Source organism: Haliotis asinina, chromosome 6 (assembly GCF_037392515.1).
Source record: "Haliotis asinina isolate JCU_RB_2024 chromosome 6, JCU_Hal_asi_v2, whole genome shotgun sequence".
In the NCBI taxonomy this organism is placed as follows: domain Eukaryota; kingdom Metazoa; phylum Mollusca; class Gastropoda; order Lepetellida; family Haliotidae; genus Haliotis; species Haliotis asinina.
The window spans coordinates 15913864-15931228 of NC_090285.1; the positions used below are offsets into that span (position 1 = coordinate 15913864).

Below are 17365 nucleotides of genomic sequence, written 5' to 3' on the forward strand. Positions count from 1 at the left end.
GAATTTCAGCGTACAATTTCTGAACACTTAACACCAACACTTAAGGGCATGCCTACATTTTGATGGCTTGCTGTAACAGTATGGATTTTCACTCTGCTGCAAACCCGATTGTTAATTAGTTTTCAAATGTGTAAATATTCCATGTATTATTTTCATAATACTGTGGGTGCCTCTGCATTTGTCACAGAAACTTGCAGAAAATCTTCCAACTATATTTGTTCCATATACGTCTTCAGTTAAATAAGCTGTTTTTTCCAAAGCTGTATGTAGAATCGTTATCTGTAAAATTTAATTAATTTCTGAGCCTACTTAACGGAGCCGGAGTAACGGAAACCAAATTTGTGAAGCAACTTCCATAACTGATATTTTGAAAACACCAAAGAATGATTTGTCTCCATATGCTTTTTCAGAATACGCAGAGAGACAAAGGTATTTTGTTTATATAGAAAGTTAATGGCGTTTCTAACCCGTTGTTGTTGAAACGAATCGACTTTCTCACATCGTGTGGGTTTTGAGACCATCCCCTCAGTTGTGTCCGTGCAGGTTGAATCGGTACAGTTTTTCAAGATAGTTTTTAACTTCCCTTCCTTCATCCCAACAGCATGTGCACTTCGGAAACGATACTTAGCCAAAACATATTGAGGCCTACCCCTTTCACCTTCGTTTTTTAAAAAAAGTTAAATACTTTGCAAATAATTGACTTAGCGTCGTGTGATAATCTCATTGTTTCAGGTACTGCAATTACGAATGTCTGGTTTGCCGAGCAAATCACACGTGTCAATTTCACACGTGCATCTTGCCCACATGCCTATTCTACCAGCAAGAGTCCTCCCTCGTACAAAATAGCGAAAGGTGACAAGAAAATGATGACCGTTTGTTAAACAACTTTTTTATTCGGGTTTCGAAAATTATGAGACACATCATCAGAGGTGGTCTGTCGAATTCATGTGGCTGTGCTAAATTTGGTTTTGTTGCAATTATTAGATTTTGTTTTAGTGAACAATTCATCGGTGTCAAATGGAATCAAACAGACTGTATGGAGGGCCCAAGGGCATGGAAGTAGCAGCCCCTCCATGCAGTGAACATCCAAAAGCTGCCGAAGTTTCAGAAGGAGTCTACACATGCAAAAAGTTTGCCATGGCCAAATACGAAGGGAAGAATAGAGTGTTGCTGCTTCTCGATTCACCGAGTGGAGAAACGTTTCCAGTCTACGGCTACAAGATACGAGAATCAGTTCGAGACGCCAGGGGGATTGAACGCCTAGTGTTGGTGCGTCAACCATTTCTGTGCAGACTCCCTGAAATCTGCCACTCGCCCGTATCGAAAAGGAGTTGCTGCTTCCAGACCTTTGGCGAGAATAAGTTCTGTGGAAAAATACAAGACTCTCCCTCGATATTTTTTTTCTACATGGACTGAATGTAAACAAAAAATGCACATCATTTGTAGTTCGAGGTGCAAGATGCATGCAGACAAAAAAAGCCATACATCGTTCTCTAGAAATTGTAGTTCGAGATGCATACAGTTTAGTTCATGTGGAGGGGGTCCCTGGAAGGCATTTCATTCTTCACGTCGTCCTGTTTGTGTATAGGGTGCACAACCTGTGAATCATCCTGCTTGGCTGATGTGCAGTGCTTCCAGGTCATCCACAAGACCTTCCACAGAGCAAAGGCAGTCATCGAAAGATATATAAATTCTGGTTTGATTCCACCATCCGCCCAACCTTCTGTATATCAAAATGGACCTCTTCTTGTTCCTCCTTGATGTCTTGGGTATTCTCCTCGAGATCCGTGAACGTACCGGGGTAAAATAGGCCTTAAAAGGTGCCATAAAAGATGACTATGCTTGTCGTAAGAGGCGACTAACGGGATCGGGTGGTCAGGTGTGCTGACTTGGTAGACACGTGTCATCGGTTCCCAATTGCGCAGATCGATGCTCATGTTGTTGGTCACTGGATTGTCTGGTCCAGTCTCGATTATTTACAGACCGCCGTCATATAGCTGGAATATTGCTGAGTGCGGCGTAAAACTCAACTCACTGACTGACTGACTCACTCACTCACTATATTCTCATTGACTTCTTCCATATCCTCTTGGAGTTCTTCCTTGTCCATGTCCAGTTTAAAGAAGATGTCGACCAACATATTCATTGTTTGCTTTGCTCGAGTCGACAACATCGACTGACATCATCTTTGTGTTTTGCTCTGAACGAGTCTCAATCTTCCACAGACGATGGATGGTTGGATTTGGAGGTGTCACAATAGCCAGTAAGAAGGTCGAAGGTTCTGCATCAGGCAATACTCCTGCGCTAGAAGGTGCAGTCGGACTTGGAGCTTTCTTGTCAGTGCGCAAGAGGGTCGAAGGTTCTGCATCAGGATCTTGCCATATCTCATACAGCCTTGTGGATCCAATACCGAAGCGTTTTTTATCTCGCTTGGAGTGACCTGCGATACCTTGAATTCCTGGTATAGTATTCGTATAGTATTGGGATTCCTGGTATAGTATTGGGATTTCTATATGAACATTTTTTTTGTAAGTATACTATACACTCGGAAAGCTATGCCACCCAAAAGAGACTTGTCTTCGCAGGACATCCGAGAAATACGCTCCCTTCGCGGTGTGGTCACTCCATATTAAGCCACCCAAAATAATATGAAGAAATCTCAGCATCGATTTCTAAACATGGAAATAAACCATTCACCGATTTGTCAGCAGGGAAATCAGATAAATATAGAAACTAATATTAATTAACATATTTTAATCCACAAATGTCAACATGTTATCTCATCAGCAATGCTTAAAAATGTATATGTCAAATTGCTTTAATGGAGTTAACATTTACAAGCTGCTAAACTGTACTCTCCATTAGCGATGTACTAACGCAAAACCTATGATCTAGTACTATAAAGAGATCCCTCAGGGAGTTTGTTGGGATGGACGTCAGGATGGTTGGCAGCGTCGCGTGTTCAAGTACTAATCGTAGATAGTAAGTAATCCTCTGTTCCCCAAAATATTGTGTTTTGAATAACATGATTTAGTATATGTTTCTGTTCCTAGAATCATCCATATCGCTACCATCAATACAATCAGCAGGCCAGGGACAATATCTTGAAAATAGAAATGGATGCAGATATTCTGAACCTCAAGAAATGTCACTCTGATGAAAGAATCGCAAGCATAAATAGACCACCCTACTTACTATTTCACAGGAACATGCGTTATGATTTTAAACCACAATATAAACAATGTCCATACTTAGAATATTTCTGATATGAAAGCATATTTTATATTTATATTTTAGCAATATAGTGACTACAAACACGCTCTAATTTTACAATAAATAAAGGTGAATGAATAAACTGTCAGCAAAGGGCAGCAAAACAATTAGTATATCACAGATTTCAATTTAAAACTAGTAATTAGCACTAAACATTTTAACTATAGATAACAATACAATACAATACAAAAGCAGGTTGTATATTGACTGCAACTGAAGTTAGATCACCATGCTTGGGATCATTAGACCTACAGTACTCTTGCTACGTGTTGCTACATACATGGACCCGAGCTGGACTTCCCATCCGTTGAGACGTGAGCAATTTTGATAAATCTAGCCAAACATTAAAATAACATATACTGTGATATGAAATAGTACTAGGTTTAAGTTTACTTGGAACTTTACTTACATACCCTCTCAGGAGGCTTTGTATTGCCACAATTTCCAGCTACATGGAACTGATCAATAGTCAGCAGATGAGAAAAGAAATGTTTTGAGTTTTCTCTTAAAGTAACAAATATACAAGATTTGTACTGCAAGTAGGACCAGGTTATCTTTAGATAGAAACACGCCACACTGAACGTATCTTCCTACCTGTTAAAATCATAATGTTCTATATTTCCTTACACGTGGTATATCTACGATCTAAGCACTCAAGTGTGTTGAAGATTTAAACGTAAGAACGATCGCCAATGGCACAAAATACATGTCATCATTTAACTCACTAATGATGTAATTCACATATTAGCAACCTAGTCAAACCTAGTCAACATACTCAGTGGCTGTGTTATCTTGACGACTTTCGTACTTTGGAATGACACTTTGAGACCATGTTACCTGACACCACACAACAAGGAAGTACAAGGCGGCCAGTCGATTCATTGTGCAGTTCTTGCGGTAAGTCACACGCTATTATGACACAATAAACACAAACAAACTTATCACTACCATTTTTGCAAAGATTTGAGTTCAATAGTTGGATGTTATTTGCTGGTGAGTAGCGAGGACAACTGTTTGAGCACAAGTAAAGACAGGACCCATGAAGATACGTGTTAGAATTGATCTTCAGCAACCCATACTTGTTTGTGGGTGGCGACTAACGGGATTGGGGACTAGGCTTACTGGCCATGATGTCCTTTCACGAAGCAGTCTTTACTAAGTGAAACGTTAACTGCCATTCTTTAACATTGCACTGAGGTTACGTTAGTGACTTATAATCACCATTCTGACTTACGATCATATTACTGCTTTGTGAAAGTAGGTCCTGATGGGCGCGTGTCAGCTTATCCCTGTTGCTCATGATGTTGATCACTGGAAATAAGGATGATACTATATATTTAGACATTTACATCGGTACATGGAGATATGGCAAAGATTTTCAATAAAGGCACGTTATTGGGGAGGTGTTAAAGGCAGGGGCAATGACTATAAGCACATTTTCGTATAGTGAAATGTGCCGAAATTTCAATGCTGAAACTGGCTACATTGATGTAATCAACAGTATGTGACCTGGAGTTTTAAAGACATGCCTATCACCGCTTCGTGGCGATACACAAGGGTTCACCAGAGTTACATCCCTTTCAATATACATTATTCAATAGTATCGGATGCACCTCCAGTGGCTTTAAACACGTCTATGCTTTCGTGCGTTCGTGTGTGCGCGCGCTCATTTACCAGCGATGGTTCCTGTGACCTACATTGGTGTTAAAAAGAACCTAGAAGAAAAAGTATGTTTCAGTTTACAAGCATGTGTAGACGCGGTGACCCTTTTACATTCACTGCCTAAATCACTCCTATATTTTCTAGTGGTAATTTGTGAGTAACTGAAACTATTTAGGAACAAGCAATACAGGCGGGATTTATACTCCTTATTACCAATACAAAATGGATGTGATACTGACTGTGTTTTAAACAGTCACCAAAATTAACACGGAACTGGTCTTAGAGTGAACAAGCTCATTTACCTTGATCCGGGTGGACATCTGCTGACACAGATTACCTATTAACCATTTCAAAATGAACCTGGGTATTGAAGAATTTAAACCCATATCTCATGCAGATTGAAGTTGACCAGTGCTGGAAACGACTTTGTTCGCCTACTTTCAGTTTCAGACCAGTCAAACTATTTATGTCAATAAAATTATTAGATTTTGATTCAGATGCTTCCTTAAAAAGTTTTCAGTCTTTTATAAAAAAGATCATGAAATCATGAAAACAACTTTGTTGAGCATATGCTTAACTGGTCAGGGTATTTTAAGAATAATTTGACTTTTATTCATCTTCTTTCTCAGTTCTTTCACTCCAGGTTATGCATGTATCATGCAATTAAACAGATGAAACTAAGCCAAAAAAAATCCATTCCTTCATGCGACGAAGTGTCTTCTGTATACAGTTATATGGACTCAAACTGTGCATGTCATGTTACGATGTTACCTTGGTGGTGTTGAACCATTCGTACAGACGTTTCAAGAAGGCAAAACACCATCCCTGTGTCAGACCACACTCTCATTAAAACAACAAAAGCTGCAGTCACATTTAAATCATATGTTTCTATTCAGATGGCGACTATCAGGAAATTGACAGACAACCACCTCACCTGTGTCATCTGTACGGAGGTGTTCACAGACCCCGCCACACTTCAGTGTAATCACACATTCTGTAAGCTCTGTCTGTTGAAATACGCCAACACACAGCCTGAAGCAATACAAGCCAAATCAATCCCATGTCCTTCCTGTAGACAACTGACAAAGGTGACCATCCCTGACAGTCCAGTAGAGGAGTGGGTCAGTCAGCTGAAACCAAGCCACGTCATACGGGGGCTAATGGACGACTTTGGACCAGGAACAGAAGGTAACTCTTGATGAAAAGTATTTTCAAATATTATATATATAATCCAGTATAATAACATATATACTTATCGTAGTAATAGTAATATTACTTCAAAAATGATTAATGGGAAAACAATATATCTTCCTCTCTTACTTGTCCTGTAAACTGCATGCATTATTCGAGATATGGTTTGGCCATTTTGATTAATTTATTCTTATTCAAATTTACTTGGCAACACCACCGTTTGCTTATGAGCTAACAGTTGTACGACTAAGTACAATGCAACTGCTTGTAGGAAATTTCCATGCACTAATGTGTGTGTTTCTTTATCCTGAACAAAAACCAGGCTCTTCTTTGTCATTACAGCGGTCCATGTAAATATATGCAGTGTTTGCAAAACACAAGGGAACACAACTCCTGCCACCTCGTGGTGCTTCATCTGTGACCACGTCTTCTGTGATGGATGTTTGAAGTTGCACGACATGATGCCAATGTCACGTGGCCATGAAGTTGTGGCTGTATCAGATACTACGAAAAGAAAAGCTAAGCGTCGTTTCATGTGTAAACTCCATAAAGACGAAGAGATCAAGTTGTTCTGTAAAGATTGTAGAAAAGCCGTTTGTCATATATGCTGCAGTATAAAACACAGGAAATGTGACGACGTTGATACTTTAGATAACATGACCCCTGTTGTCAGAGAACACCTGTCAAATCAAAACCAAGAACTGAAAATCAAAATGAAAACTTCAGAAAAGAGGATTATGTTCAAGAAATCTCAAATTGAACAAGCAGAGTCTAGTGTGCAAAGTGTCGAGGAGGAAATCAGTCAATTACGGCAGACGCTGGTAGAAGTGATTTTGAGGAAGGAGAAGCAACTGCTTGATATAGTTGATCGGTTTTCCAATGAACAATTCCAGGAATTACGAGCAGAAATGAAATCCCAGGAGATCGAGTTGCAGATGTACCAGCAACAGTATGAGTTCACAGCCAATGCTGTCACTTCCAACTGTGAGATGGACATGTATGCCATCTATGAATCGGTGTGTGAGGAGTCGACAGACAACAGAGGCAAGAACACCCAACCAGCACCACGAAGGGTCGTATTCACTCACGACATGGACAAGCTGAACAAAGCTGTGGATGATATACAGCTTGGGGAAGTTAAAGTTGTTAGTGATGTGAGTGACCACCAGTCTACCCCTGTTCTACATCACACTGTTGACTGTCAGGATGATGATGACAGTGAGGATCCTGATTTGTATGACGTCACAGTATTGACTGTTGATGGTATAAAAGTAACAGTAGTTGCAGATCACAATAACACCAGCATCAAAACATATCAAACATCAAAACCAAACACACAAAGTAATCATCTTCTACTTTCCAGTGGTCCTTGGCAAATAGCAAAGTTAACTGAGAGTCGGATAGCAGTCAGTGTTCCGTGGAGTCAGGAAATAGTTACAGTGGGTGTTACCCCAGATCCTGTATTGCTCTCAACTATCAAAACAAGTAAGACGTACTTCGGTCTAGCCTGTCTGAGACCTTCACAGCTGGTTGCAGGTACATACCAACAGCCTCAGTCTGTGGACATACTGGACTTGACAGGGAAGATACTCAAGTCTATCAACACGGGGGTCATAAAGAATCCAGACCGTATCCATGTCACCAGTAATAACAACTTGATAGTCAGTGAAGGAACAATAAAATCCCTCGTATCTGTGACAAGTCAAGGAGAAATTGGTTTCACCTACACCCCCACAGGGGACAGAACTCTGACTTATCCATGGGGTATCACAACAACCAACACAGGGGATATCCTACTTGTAGACGGTCGATCCCGCAAGGTCATTCAGCTGACCGAGTCAGGGCAGTTTGTCAGAGATGTCCTCACACTACAGGATGATCCGAAATATACACGTGGCATCTGTCTTGATGGGGACAGCTTTGTGTACGTTACATGTGGGCGATATGTGAAGGTATTCAAGTTCAGAACGTCAGACGTGTTTCAAATATGAACAGAATTTAATCTTAATGATGACGGGTTTGTATTTGTTACAGGTGGACCGTATGGAAACGTATTCGATCTTTTTATGTGAGTCGTGTTCCACTTGTACATAATTCAATCAAACAAGACATTTTGTGTTACAGGCCAACCTCAGGTATTGTTATTGACGTGTTTTAATGTAAACCACAATATTAGAACATTGACGAAAAACCTGACCTCATGGATGGTAAGAAATAGTTCCAGCCATATGGATGAGACAAACTTTGATTGAGAAAACAGCAGCAGACATCCATTACTATCCTCCATTATTCATTGTGTGACGAATCAGGTCCCGTGTGACCTGAAGTAATAGTATCCCGTAATAGTAGTCATTCCAAAATAATCTAACATGCGACTCACGAGCTGTCAACTGTGTCGTCAATATGAAATTTGATATATTCGTTTCTTTGTAATCATATGTATGTATTACGGATCTTCAATACACATTGTTCAATCTAGCACATTTAATGACTCATATTCTCTATGTTCTATGTTCCCTGCGTATTGTTCATAACTGTATTGTGACCCCTGGCCATAAATACAAAGTTCAAAGTATTTCGTACTTCTGTTGTGGATATACAGTGGACCAGGCTTAATGCTTGTATTTTCATAAAAACAGAACTTGATTTGGTGGCAAATGTTGGGATCATCCACAGCACTGGGGTAGCTAAGTGGTCAAAGCGTTCGCTCGTCACGTTGATGACCCAGGTTCGAATGCCTACATCGGTACACTGTGTGGAAGCCACTTATTGGTGTCTCCCGTCGTTATATTGCTTGAATATCACTATAAACTCGCTCCCTCCCTCCCTCTCCGCTTCCCTCACTCACTATGGAGGGCGATACAACATAAACATTGGCTATAGATCGCCAGTGATTGAAGGTCGATCACCATACGTAAAAACGATTGGGACTTACAGTACTCTTGCTACCTGCATGGTCACTGGTTGGATTTACACCATCCCGTCAGATGCTGGCGATTGTAGGACAATTTAACCAACAGGTACAATAACACTACGTTTAAAATGTAGTAATTTTAAACTTTACTTTAAAAGTTTTGGGACTTAACACAGTGTGGAACAAAGTGCGGTTGTACAAAACAAACTTGCCCTATGAATGTCGTAAGTCTTTGTTAAAGTATGGAAGTCATGGTCACCTTAGGGATGAGCTCGCTCCACAGAACATTATACAACACAAGCTTAGTTTTACAACTGTCGTACAACTGTCTATTTCATGGAAATTCTGATAACCTTAGAGCTAAGACCGCTCTGTGAAACAACCACAGATTCTTGGCTAAGGGATCTTGAAAAGGGTATTAGTTTGTAGTTTTTCTAAGCACGAAGTAGTTTCTCAGTTAGGTCTGGATGTTAAGGGGTAAGACAAAATCTAAAACTTGAGTTATTTTCATGATCCCAGAATCTGGTTATGATGAAACACCTACAAGAATAAGGACCAATTCTAATCTCGAACTGTGAGTGTATGAAAAGTTTCAGGCGCTCTCGGGCACTCTCAGACACTAGTTATTTTGTGTGGTCAGCATCCAGTGATTAAATGAGATCAATGAGTAATGTATGAATGTAGTCTGTGAGTTTGATCACAAGATCCTACTAGTTGCCTTCTGCAGCAAGCATGGGAAACTGATGACCAACCACACGTTGAGATCACGATGAAGGGCAGTGTGGTGGCCTTGTGGTTAAAGCATTCACTTGTAACGCCGAAGACCCAGGTTTGATTCATGGGACAATGTGTGAAGCAGTGGATGATCTACAACTTGGAGAGGATGAAGAACATATCAAACATCAAAACCAAACACACAAAGTAACCATCTTTTACTTTCCAGTGGTCCTTCGCAAACAGCAAAGTTAATTGAGAGTCGGATAGCAGTCAGTGTTCCGTGGAGTCAGGAAATAGTTACAGTGGGTGTTACCCCAGATCCTGTATTGCTGTCAAATATCAAACCAACTAAGAGGTACTGCGCTCTACTTGCTACAAGTGCAATGGATTTAATGTCAAACAAGTAATACCAGTTAGCAGCAGAAGGGTTAAGGTGGTGACGACACAAGATCAGCATCCAAGAGCTTCAACATTTTTAGAACTTCAATAATATATATAACTTCTAAATTACACCTTTAGTTTAGTTCTATGAACTGTATATTTTTCATTCACTGAAGTGAATGGAGGTACACTTCATAAGACAGATTTCAAGAAAACTGATTTTTTTTTGTTTTGTCACAAGTGTCCATTACAGATTATTAGGTGGAACGAATAGAGTGGGTGGGATGGAAGTCAGATTAGGTGGAACGACTAGGATAGGAGAAGACGTCATATCAGGTGGAGCGACTAGGGTTGGAGGGGACGTCAGAGTAGGTGAGTGAGTGAGTGAGTTAATATTATGTTTAACGTCACCTCGGCAATATTGCAGCCATATCGTGACGTGAACAGTTAACAACGAACAGGACTATATGTACATTATAAAAACCTGTCAGTGAAGGACACTAAAACAACTAGATTATCACAATTTGAAATAAAACAAGCGTGGAACGTAAAAATTAAAATCACTATTTAGAATATAAAAACAGGCTATAGATCGCCAACAACCGAAGGTAGATCACCACACTAGGGACCATGGGGACTTACAATATCAATGCTACCTACATAGACCCTAGTTGGATTTACACCATCCCTTCAGCTGTTGGCGATTGTAAGAAATGCTAGCCAGAATTAAAAGACAGGAATGCTACGTCTAAAAATCCTGGTAAGTTCAAATTTACTTCAGATGTTTTGGGACGTACGTATCCTCTCAGGGGGACAATTATTTTACAGTACTTTAACCCCCCTCGAGGATACAGCCACTAACAATCTTAGTTACTAATTCAAACTTCCAATCATAAAATATATATCTATTTACAAATCACTTAACGAATCTAATTCTTTATAAAATGCAATAATTAAATGAGAATTTACGTTACTAAACGATCCTTCATAGTTCGTGATTTAAAATAATTATCCCTTGTGATGGAATATTCAACACAGTCAAGCAAAATATGCTTGACTGTAATTCTTTCATCACAAGGGATGCAGAACGGAGGATCCTCACCTTTCAATAGGTATTCATGAGTATAACTTGTGTGACTAATACGACATCGTCACATGATGACCTCCTCAAATCTGGACTGACAACCCAAGTAGGTATAACCAACATAGGGTTTTATTGCATGTAATTTATTTATGCCCACTTGGGTTTCCCACTTCTTCTGCATCAGATGACGGGTAAAAGACCTAATAGAGGTTTTTTAATCTGAGTATGGAATAAGAAGTGGTGTCAGAAATTTGTTGAGTGCTGCCTTGGCAGCAAAATCGGCCATCGTGTTACCTGAAATTCCGACATGGATGGGCAACCAACAAAAGACGATGTCGTACTGGCCAGTAGCAAGATCATTATACAATTCAATGATTTCAATCAAAAGTGGATGTTTGCAAGAACTACTTTTAATAGCCTGAAGGCAAGAAAGGGAATCTGAATATATTATATACTGTCTACATTTAGGGTATCTTTGAATATATTTAAGAGCTGTTAATATGGCGTTAGCTTCAGCTGTGAAAATAGAGCTGTTACCTGGTATTCTAGAAGTTATTGTTCTGAATCCAATGACAGTTGCACAAGTTACTGCGCCACCGTCCTTGGACCCATCTGTAAATGAGGATTTGTAATTGCCATATTTACTTTTTAATTGATTATAGTCCTGTTTATGTTGTAAGTCATTTGTTTCTGATTTTTTAAATTTTACCAGTGTTAGATGAACTTCTGGTCTAACCAACTGCCAAGGAGGAGAAGAAAGCAGCCGGGATGGAGCTATAGTTTGTAGCTCAATGCCAGCAGCAGATATGAAAGATTTCACTCTTACACCCAAAGGCTGAACAAGAGAAGACCTTTTCTTGTATAGATCCTCATGAAGAGGATTACAAACACAGTTAAAAGCAGGATTTTATTCATTAGAATATAGTTTTGTTATATACTGTAAGGATAATTTTATACGTCGTTGGGTAAGGGATGGCTTATCGGCCTCAACATAGAGACTATCGATGGGAGAGGTTCTGAACGATCCAAGGCAGAGTCTTAGCCCTTGGTGGTGGATAGAATCTAATGCTTTTAGGTTACTGTTACAGGCACCCCCATAGACGATGGAGCCATAATCAAGTTTGGAACGGATTAGTGATCGATACAGATGAAGGAAAAGATGATCCCCTCCCCATTTAGAATCGGAAACGACTTTCAACAAGTTAAGTCCCTTCAACTATTTAGTTTAAAGGAATTTTATATGTGAAAGAAACGTTAGGTCAGAATCAAAAATTAGACCCAAGAATTTACCCTCCTTGACAACCTTGATGGGCGTGCCATCAAGAGATAGTTCTGGGTCTTTATGTGGTTTGTATTTATGGCAGAAATGTATGCAATTAGTTTTCGTTCTAAAGAACTTAAAGCCATTTTCAAGACACCATTTATTTATCTTGTTTAAACACAGTTGCAGTTGCCGTTCAATAGCATGCATATTTTTACCACGACAAGATATATTAAAATCATCCACAAATAACGATCCATCTATTGAATCGTTTAAAACGTTTGATAAACTATTTATCTTTATACTAAATAATGTAACAGACACAATACTGCCTTGTGGAACACCCTGATCCTGATTGTAAAGATCAGACAGGGTTGTACCCACTCGAAACTGAAATTGCCTGTCTGCTAAAACCTGAAATATAAAATTAGATAAATGGCCCGAAAACCCAAAGTCATGCAAATCTTTTAAAATACCTGAATGAGCTTCACTGACTCAAGATATCACAGTTTGACAAGAAACTGAAGAAGTGTTTTTAACAACAGAAGTTGGTGTAGGAGAAGAAACAGTGGCTGAACACGTTATGGTGGCATTTGGTCTTGTTGGAGCAGGAACTAATTTCTTAGCTTCAAAGAATGAAATATTATGTGTACATTTCAGGTTGGGGATTTTACTTTCATACTCCAATTTTGGACAGGACTTAGATGACGCCAGATGCTCATCACTGCAGTTTGCACACTTTATGGCATTGGTACATTCGGTACTCTCATGAGTACCACTACAGCGTGAGCACACTGACTTACCAGTGCAGGACTTCGCACCACGTCCAAACTTCTGGCAGTTGTAACACCGGAGTGGATTTGGGACATATATCTCCACTCCAATATTACAATAACCGGCTTTATTGAACTTTGGAAGATTAGTCAGACTAAACGTAAACAGATAAGTGTTGGTTTTTATAACATTTGATTCCTATTTCTTGATAAAACGTTTCACAGCAGTAACTCCTTGCTCTTTCAATTCAGCCACAATTTCTTCTTCAGTCATATCTGAGAGACAGTGGGCCCAGTCTCTAACAATTCCTCTGCAAGAATTCAGGGTTTTATGTTCCGAGACAGCAACCTGTTTGTTCACAAAACGGTTTAGTCCTAGCAGATTGACTGACTGCTGCCTCCGTACACATTCTATCAAGAGAGAACCATTCCTGAAACGTGTGACATTTTTAACCTCTCCGCAGATACCTTGAATATCCTTGGAGATGGCAAAAGGGTTGATGTTTAAAGGACTCCTATCAGCACTTGCTATCACTAAAAACCTTGGCCAGGAATCCTTGGCATATGAAGATATCTCTTCATCAGAGGAAGAAGACATATGTATGCGCTTTGATGTTTTGACGGAACCAGATGGAGTGTTAGTAGCCATGGTAGATAAATATAATTCGGCAACCCTGCCCCCCACCCGCCATCGAGTGTCAACAAGGACGGTAATACAGTGGATACCAGACAGCAGTTCCAGGGCTACAGGGTTGTTATACTCCAGAAAATACAGACTTGAAAAGCCACGATATCTTAAAGAAAATGTGTCAAGCTGGTTCTGCATGTGACACAGTTCCAAAGAGCACGGAATTCAGAGGTCTATATATCCAGATTGGCCCATGGGTCACCGCCTTCTGGCATAGGACCCTAGGCAATTAAATGTATCAAATTTGTTTGCTAAATATCAAAAGGACCAATACCCATAAACATATATGTGCAAAAAGTATGCTATGCACTGGGCATGGCGTGACCAGCCGATTGATAGAACCGGGCCAATTCTACCATCCGTCTAGGTGAAGTAAGGGCCAAAGTGGTGTGTTAGGCACCAGGAACATAAGGTCCTACTCCAAGTGCCCTCAACCAACAAGATCCCGTCCTCCACCGACACAGGGGCGCAAACCACGGCCAACAGGTTGGTGGACCAAATATTCTCCCGGGTCCACAACGGGGGGTTGGCAAGCACTTAGCGTTACCCAGCACCCACCACGAGGAGGTGGCTTGCCACGGGTGCCATCAGATTAGGTGGGTCGGGTAGGAGGGGACGTCAGTTTAGGTGGGACGAGTAGAGAGCGCGGGGATGGGGAAGTCATATTAGGTTGAGAGAGTAGAGTGGGTGAGAGGGACGTCATATTAGGTTGGGAGAGTAGAGTGGGTGAGAGGGACGTCATATTAGGTTGGGCGAGTAGGGTCGGCGGGGTTGGGGGGACGTCAGATTATTTTGGGAGAGTAAGGTAGGCAGGAGCGACGTCAAAGAGGATTTGGCAGTTAAGGTGGCGAGTGGTCGAAGAGGCTCATGGGAGTGGTACACAAAGACCGTGGTCAAGACTACCAGTTGTCCCAGTTCAAGTTTTGTGGAACCTGTTGTGGCTCAATGGGGAAGACAGCCTACTTTGTATTCTGGCAATTAGGTTCTGCCTCTGGAGGTGTGGGTTCACATCCTGCATACAATTTAACCCAGCAAAGCACTAGAATCTGTACTTTACTGAGGAATTGTAATCCAGATTATCTTATCTCGCTCATAAATGTCGTTATCTAATTGGCTAAGCACTCAATGTAACCCACTGACAATGGCAACTTATTCAGTACTTCATGGAAGTACTTCTTTTTCTCGTTGGGGCTTTTGTCGTTTTAAAGAGATTTGGTCTGCTTTTCATGTGTCGTCAACAAAATCTATCAATTGCTGCGAATAGCTTTCCCTCGCAGTCCAGTAAACAAATATAGAGAAAACGTACATGTAGTCCCTGTGAAAATTAAGAAGGGGAATGACACCGTGGCAAATTAAGTAAGACAATACCTACGGGAAAAACAAGAAGATGCAAGATTCGAATTGTTTGATTCGCACAGGTTGGCTAAAGTGCACGATCCGATACCTATGCTTCAAACAGTTCTAATTTAACATTGAGACGCTCACGCACACGCGCACACGCACGCACGCACGCACGCACGCACACACAAAGTAAATAAAATAAACAAACCATCGAGAGTATATCAACCCATGTCCTTCTCATGGCCAATAAACAACTCATAATATAACATGTGTGGCAACTTTCATCTTTAGAATGTTTAAAATCTTTACGTTTAAGTTTCTTGTCCCCTCTGCAATATTTCAGCCACACTGTTACTAAAACTAGTTCTAAATTCATGGACAATACCACACAGGAAGGTAAAATTACCAATCTATTTGTTAAGACTAGATCCAGTAAAATTGATAAAGTACACTAACAATTAATGCCATGAAATGAAAAATTTGCAAGAGATCGCTGTCACCGGAAGTTAGGCCACCAGACCAGAGAACGTGGGGACTTACAATGCTAGAGTCTTCTAGCTGGAGTTATCATTCCTTCAGTTGCTGGCCGTTGTAGGTAATGTTGACCATTTATATAATATCCAAACATTGAAAGTGGTAGTTATCTATATTCTGGGACAGAAAGTGGGTTTACATGTTTATGTAGTGAGGTACTTCGATCACCACTCCCTTTTAATGTACGTATTTTATATCTGTGCACTAATTGTGTATGAATGGATATTTGTCAGTGTACAGTCATTAAAATACAGTGTGCATTTATGTACAGTGTTATGAATAGTGTGTTGTATGGTCTGCTCGGGGTGGAGTTATGTTACAGATTCTTTTCTTTTCAACAGTGTAGAATTCTGGAGGCCCAACTGGTGTGTGTGTGTGTGTGTGTGTGTGTGTGTGTGTGTGTGTGTGTGTGTGTGTGTGTGTGCTTTTGTGTGTGTGTGTGTGTGCTTTTGTGTGTGTGTGTGCTTTTGTGTGTGTGTGTGCTTTTGTGTGTGTGTGTGTTTGTTTGTGATGTGTATGGGTATATATAAGCATGGCTGTACGTGAGGTCGTGCTTTATTACTCATGTGGTGTGTATGTGTTACAGGCTTTATTAAGTCCTTTAGGTCAGCATTGTACATGTGTTATACAATGGGTAAACGTGTTATCTGTTAAGAACGAACTGAGACTCTCCCCCTTCCTCTCTCTTCACCACCCCCCTGTCTCTCTGTCTTTTTGCCTGTGTGTGTATCCTTCTCTCCCTATCTCTTCACGATCCCACTGTCTCTCTACTTCTTTCTCCGTGTGTGTATCTCTCTTTTCCTCTGTCACCCTCTCACTTTTAGTGTATCAACACTTACAATTTCCTAACATAAAATTCGCCATTCTTTTTCTCAAGTAAAGTTCATTAAGAAACCCAATCAAGTACATATTATAAATTGATAAACATTTTTTTTAAATGCACACAAAATAATAGATATTGGAAACAATTATTTGTACTTTGAAATGGGTACATACTCGTCGTCAGTATATCACGTGAACGAAGCGTCGTCACGTGACACACATGGCAACGAGGAAGTGGACCAGGGACAGTCCGTCGATTCAGTGTTATAATTGTGGTAAGTCACATGTTAATACGACACAATACAAATTAAGATATTAGAGCCTATAACAGTACCTTGTGTTAGCAGGAAACATTGCGTCTGATTTGGACTGTTATCTGGGCAGCAAGGGAAGGATGTTTTACCTTAATTTCAGCACAACTTTGGACAGGTCTCGGTTTAATATAGAAAGTATAAACTTGGCATCAACATGGCCTTACGAGCCGGTGAAGTATCAGCTGTAGAAATGTTCTTGCTGAAAACGGCTACCAATTTCGTTGTCTTGCTGTTTATGTTATCAACATTAATTAACACGGAGTTTGAAGACAAATTGGTAGTGAACATCATGGCCTTCTGGCGAGAGACATGATTTCAGCAGAGTTATGTCCCTTTATACGCCGAGTGTTAACATTGGATTCGCTACATTTTCATCACTTCGGATGCTCGTGTGTGTTTGTTTCTGTGTT

At 40.3% G+C, this 17365-nt stretch overlaps 1 protein-coding gene across 1 annotated transcript; it reads left to right on the forward strand.

Moving 5' to 3' along the window:
• Nucleotides 1-4095: 4095 nt before the first annotated feature.
• LOC137286394 (E3 ubiquitin/ISG15 ligase TRIM25-like) lies at nt 4096-8701 on the forward strand. The gene is made up of 3 exons (XM_067818233.1): nt 4096-4170; nt 5832-6123; nt 6469-8701. Exons 2-3 carry the CDS (start codon nt 5832-5834, stop codon nt 8115-8117), a joined length of 1941 nt encoding a protein of 646 aa, XP_067674334.1. The 5' UTR covers nt 4096-4170; the 3' UTR covers nt 8118-8701.
• The last annotated feature ends 8664 nt before the right edge of the window (nt 8702-17365 follow it).

Coding starts and splice junctions, on each gene's coding strand:
- LOC137286394 (XM_067818233.1), top strand. CDS start 5,832: ATGGCGACTATCAGGAAATTGACAGACAACCACCTCACCTGTGTCATC. Junction 6,124..6,468: donor CTTTGGACCAGGAACAGAAG/GTAACTCTTGAT, acceptor TTGTCATTACAG/CGGTCCATGTAAATATATGC.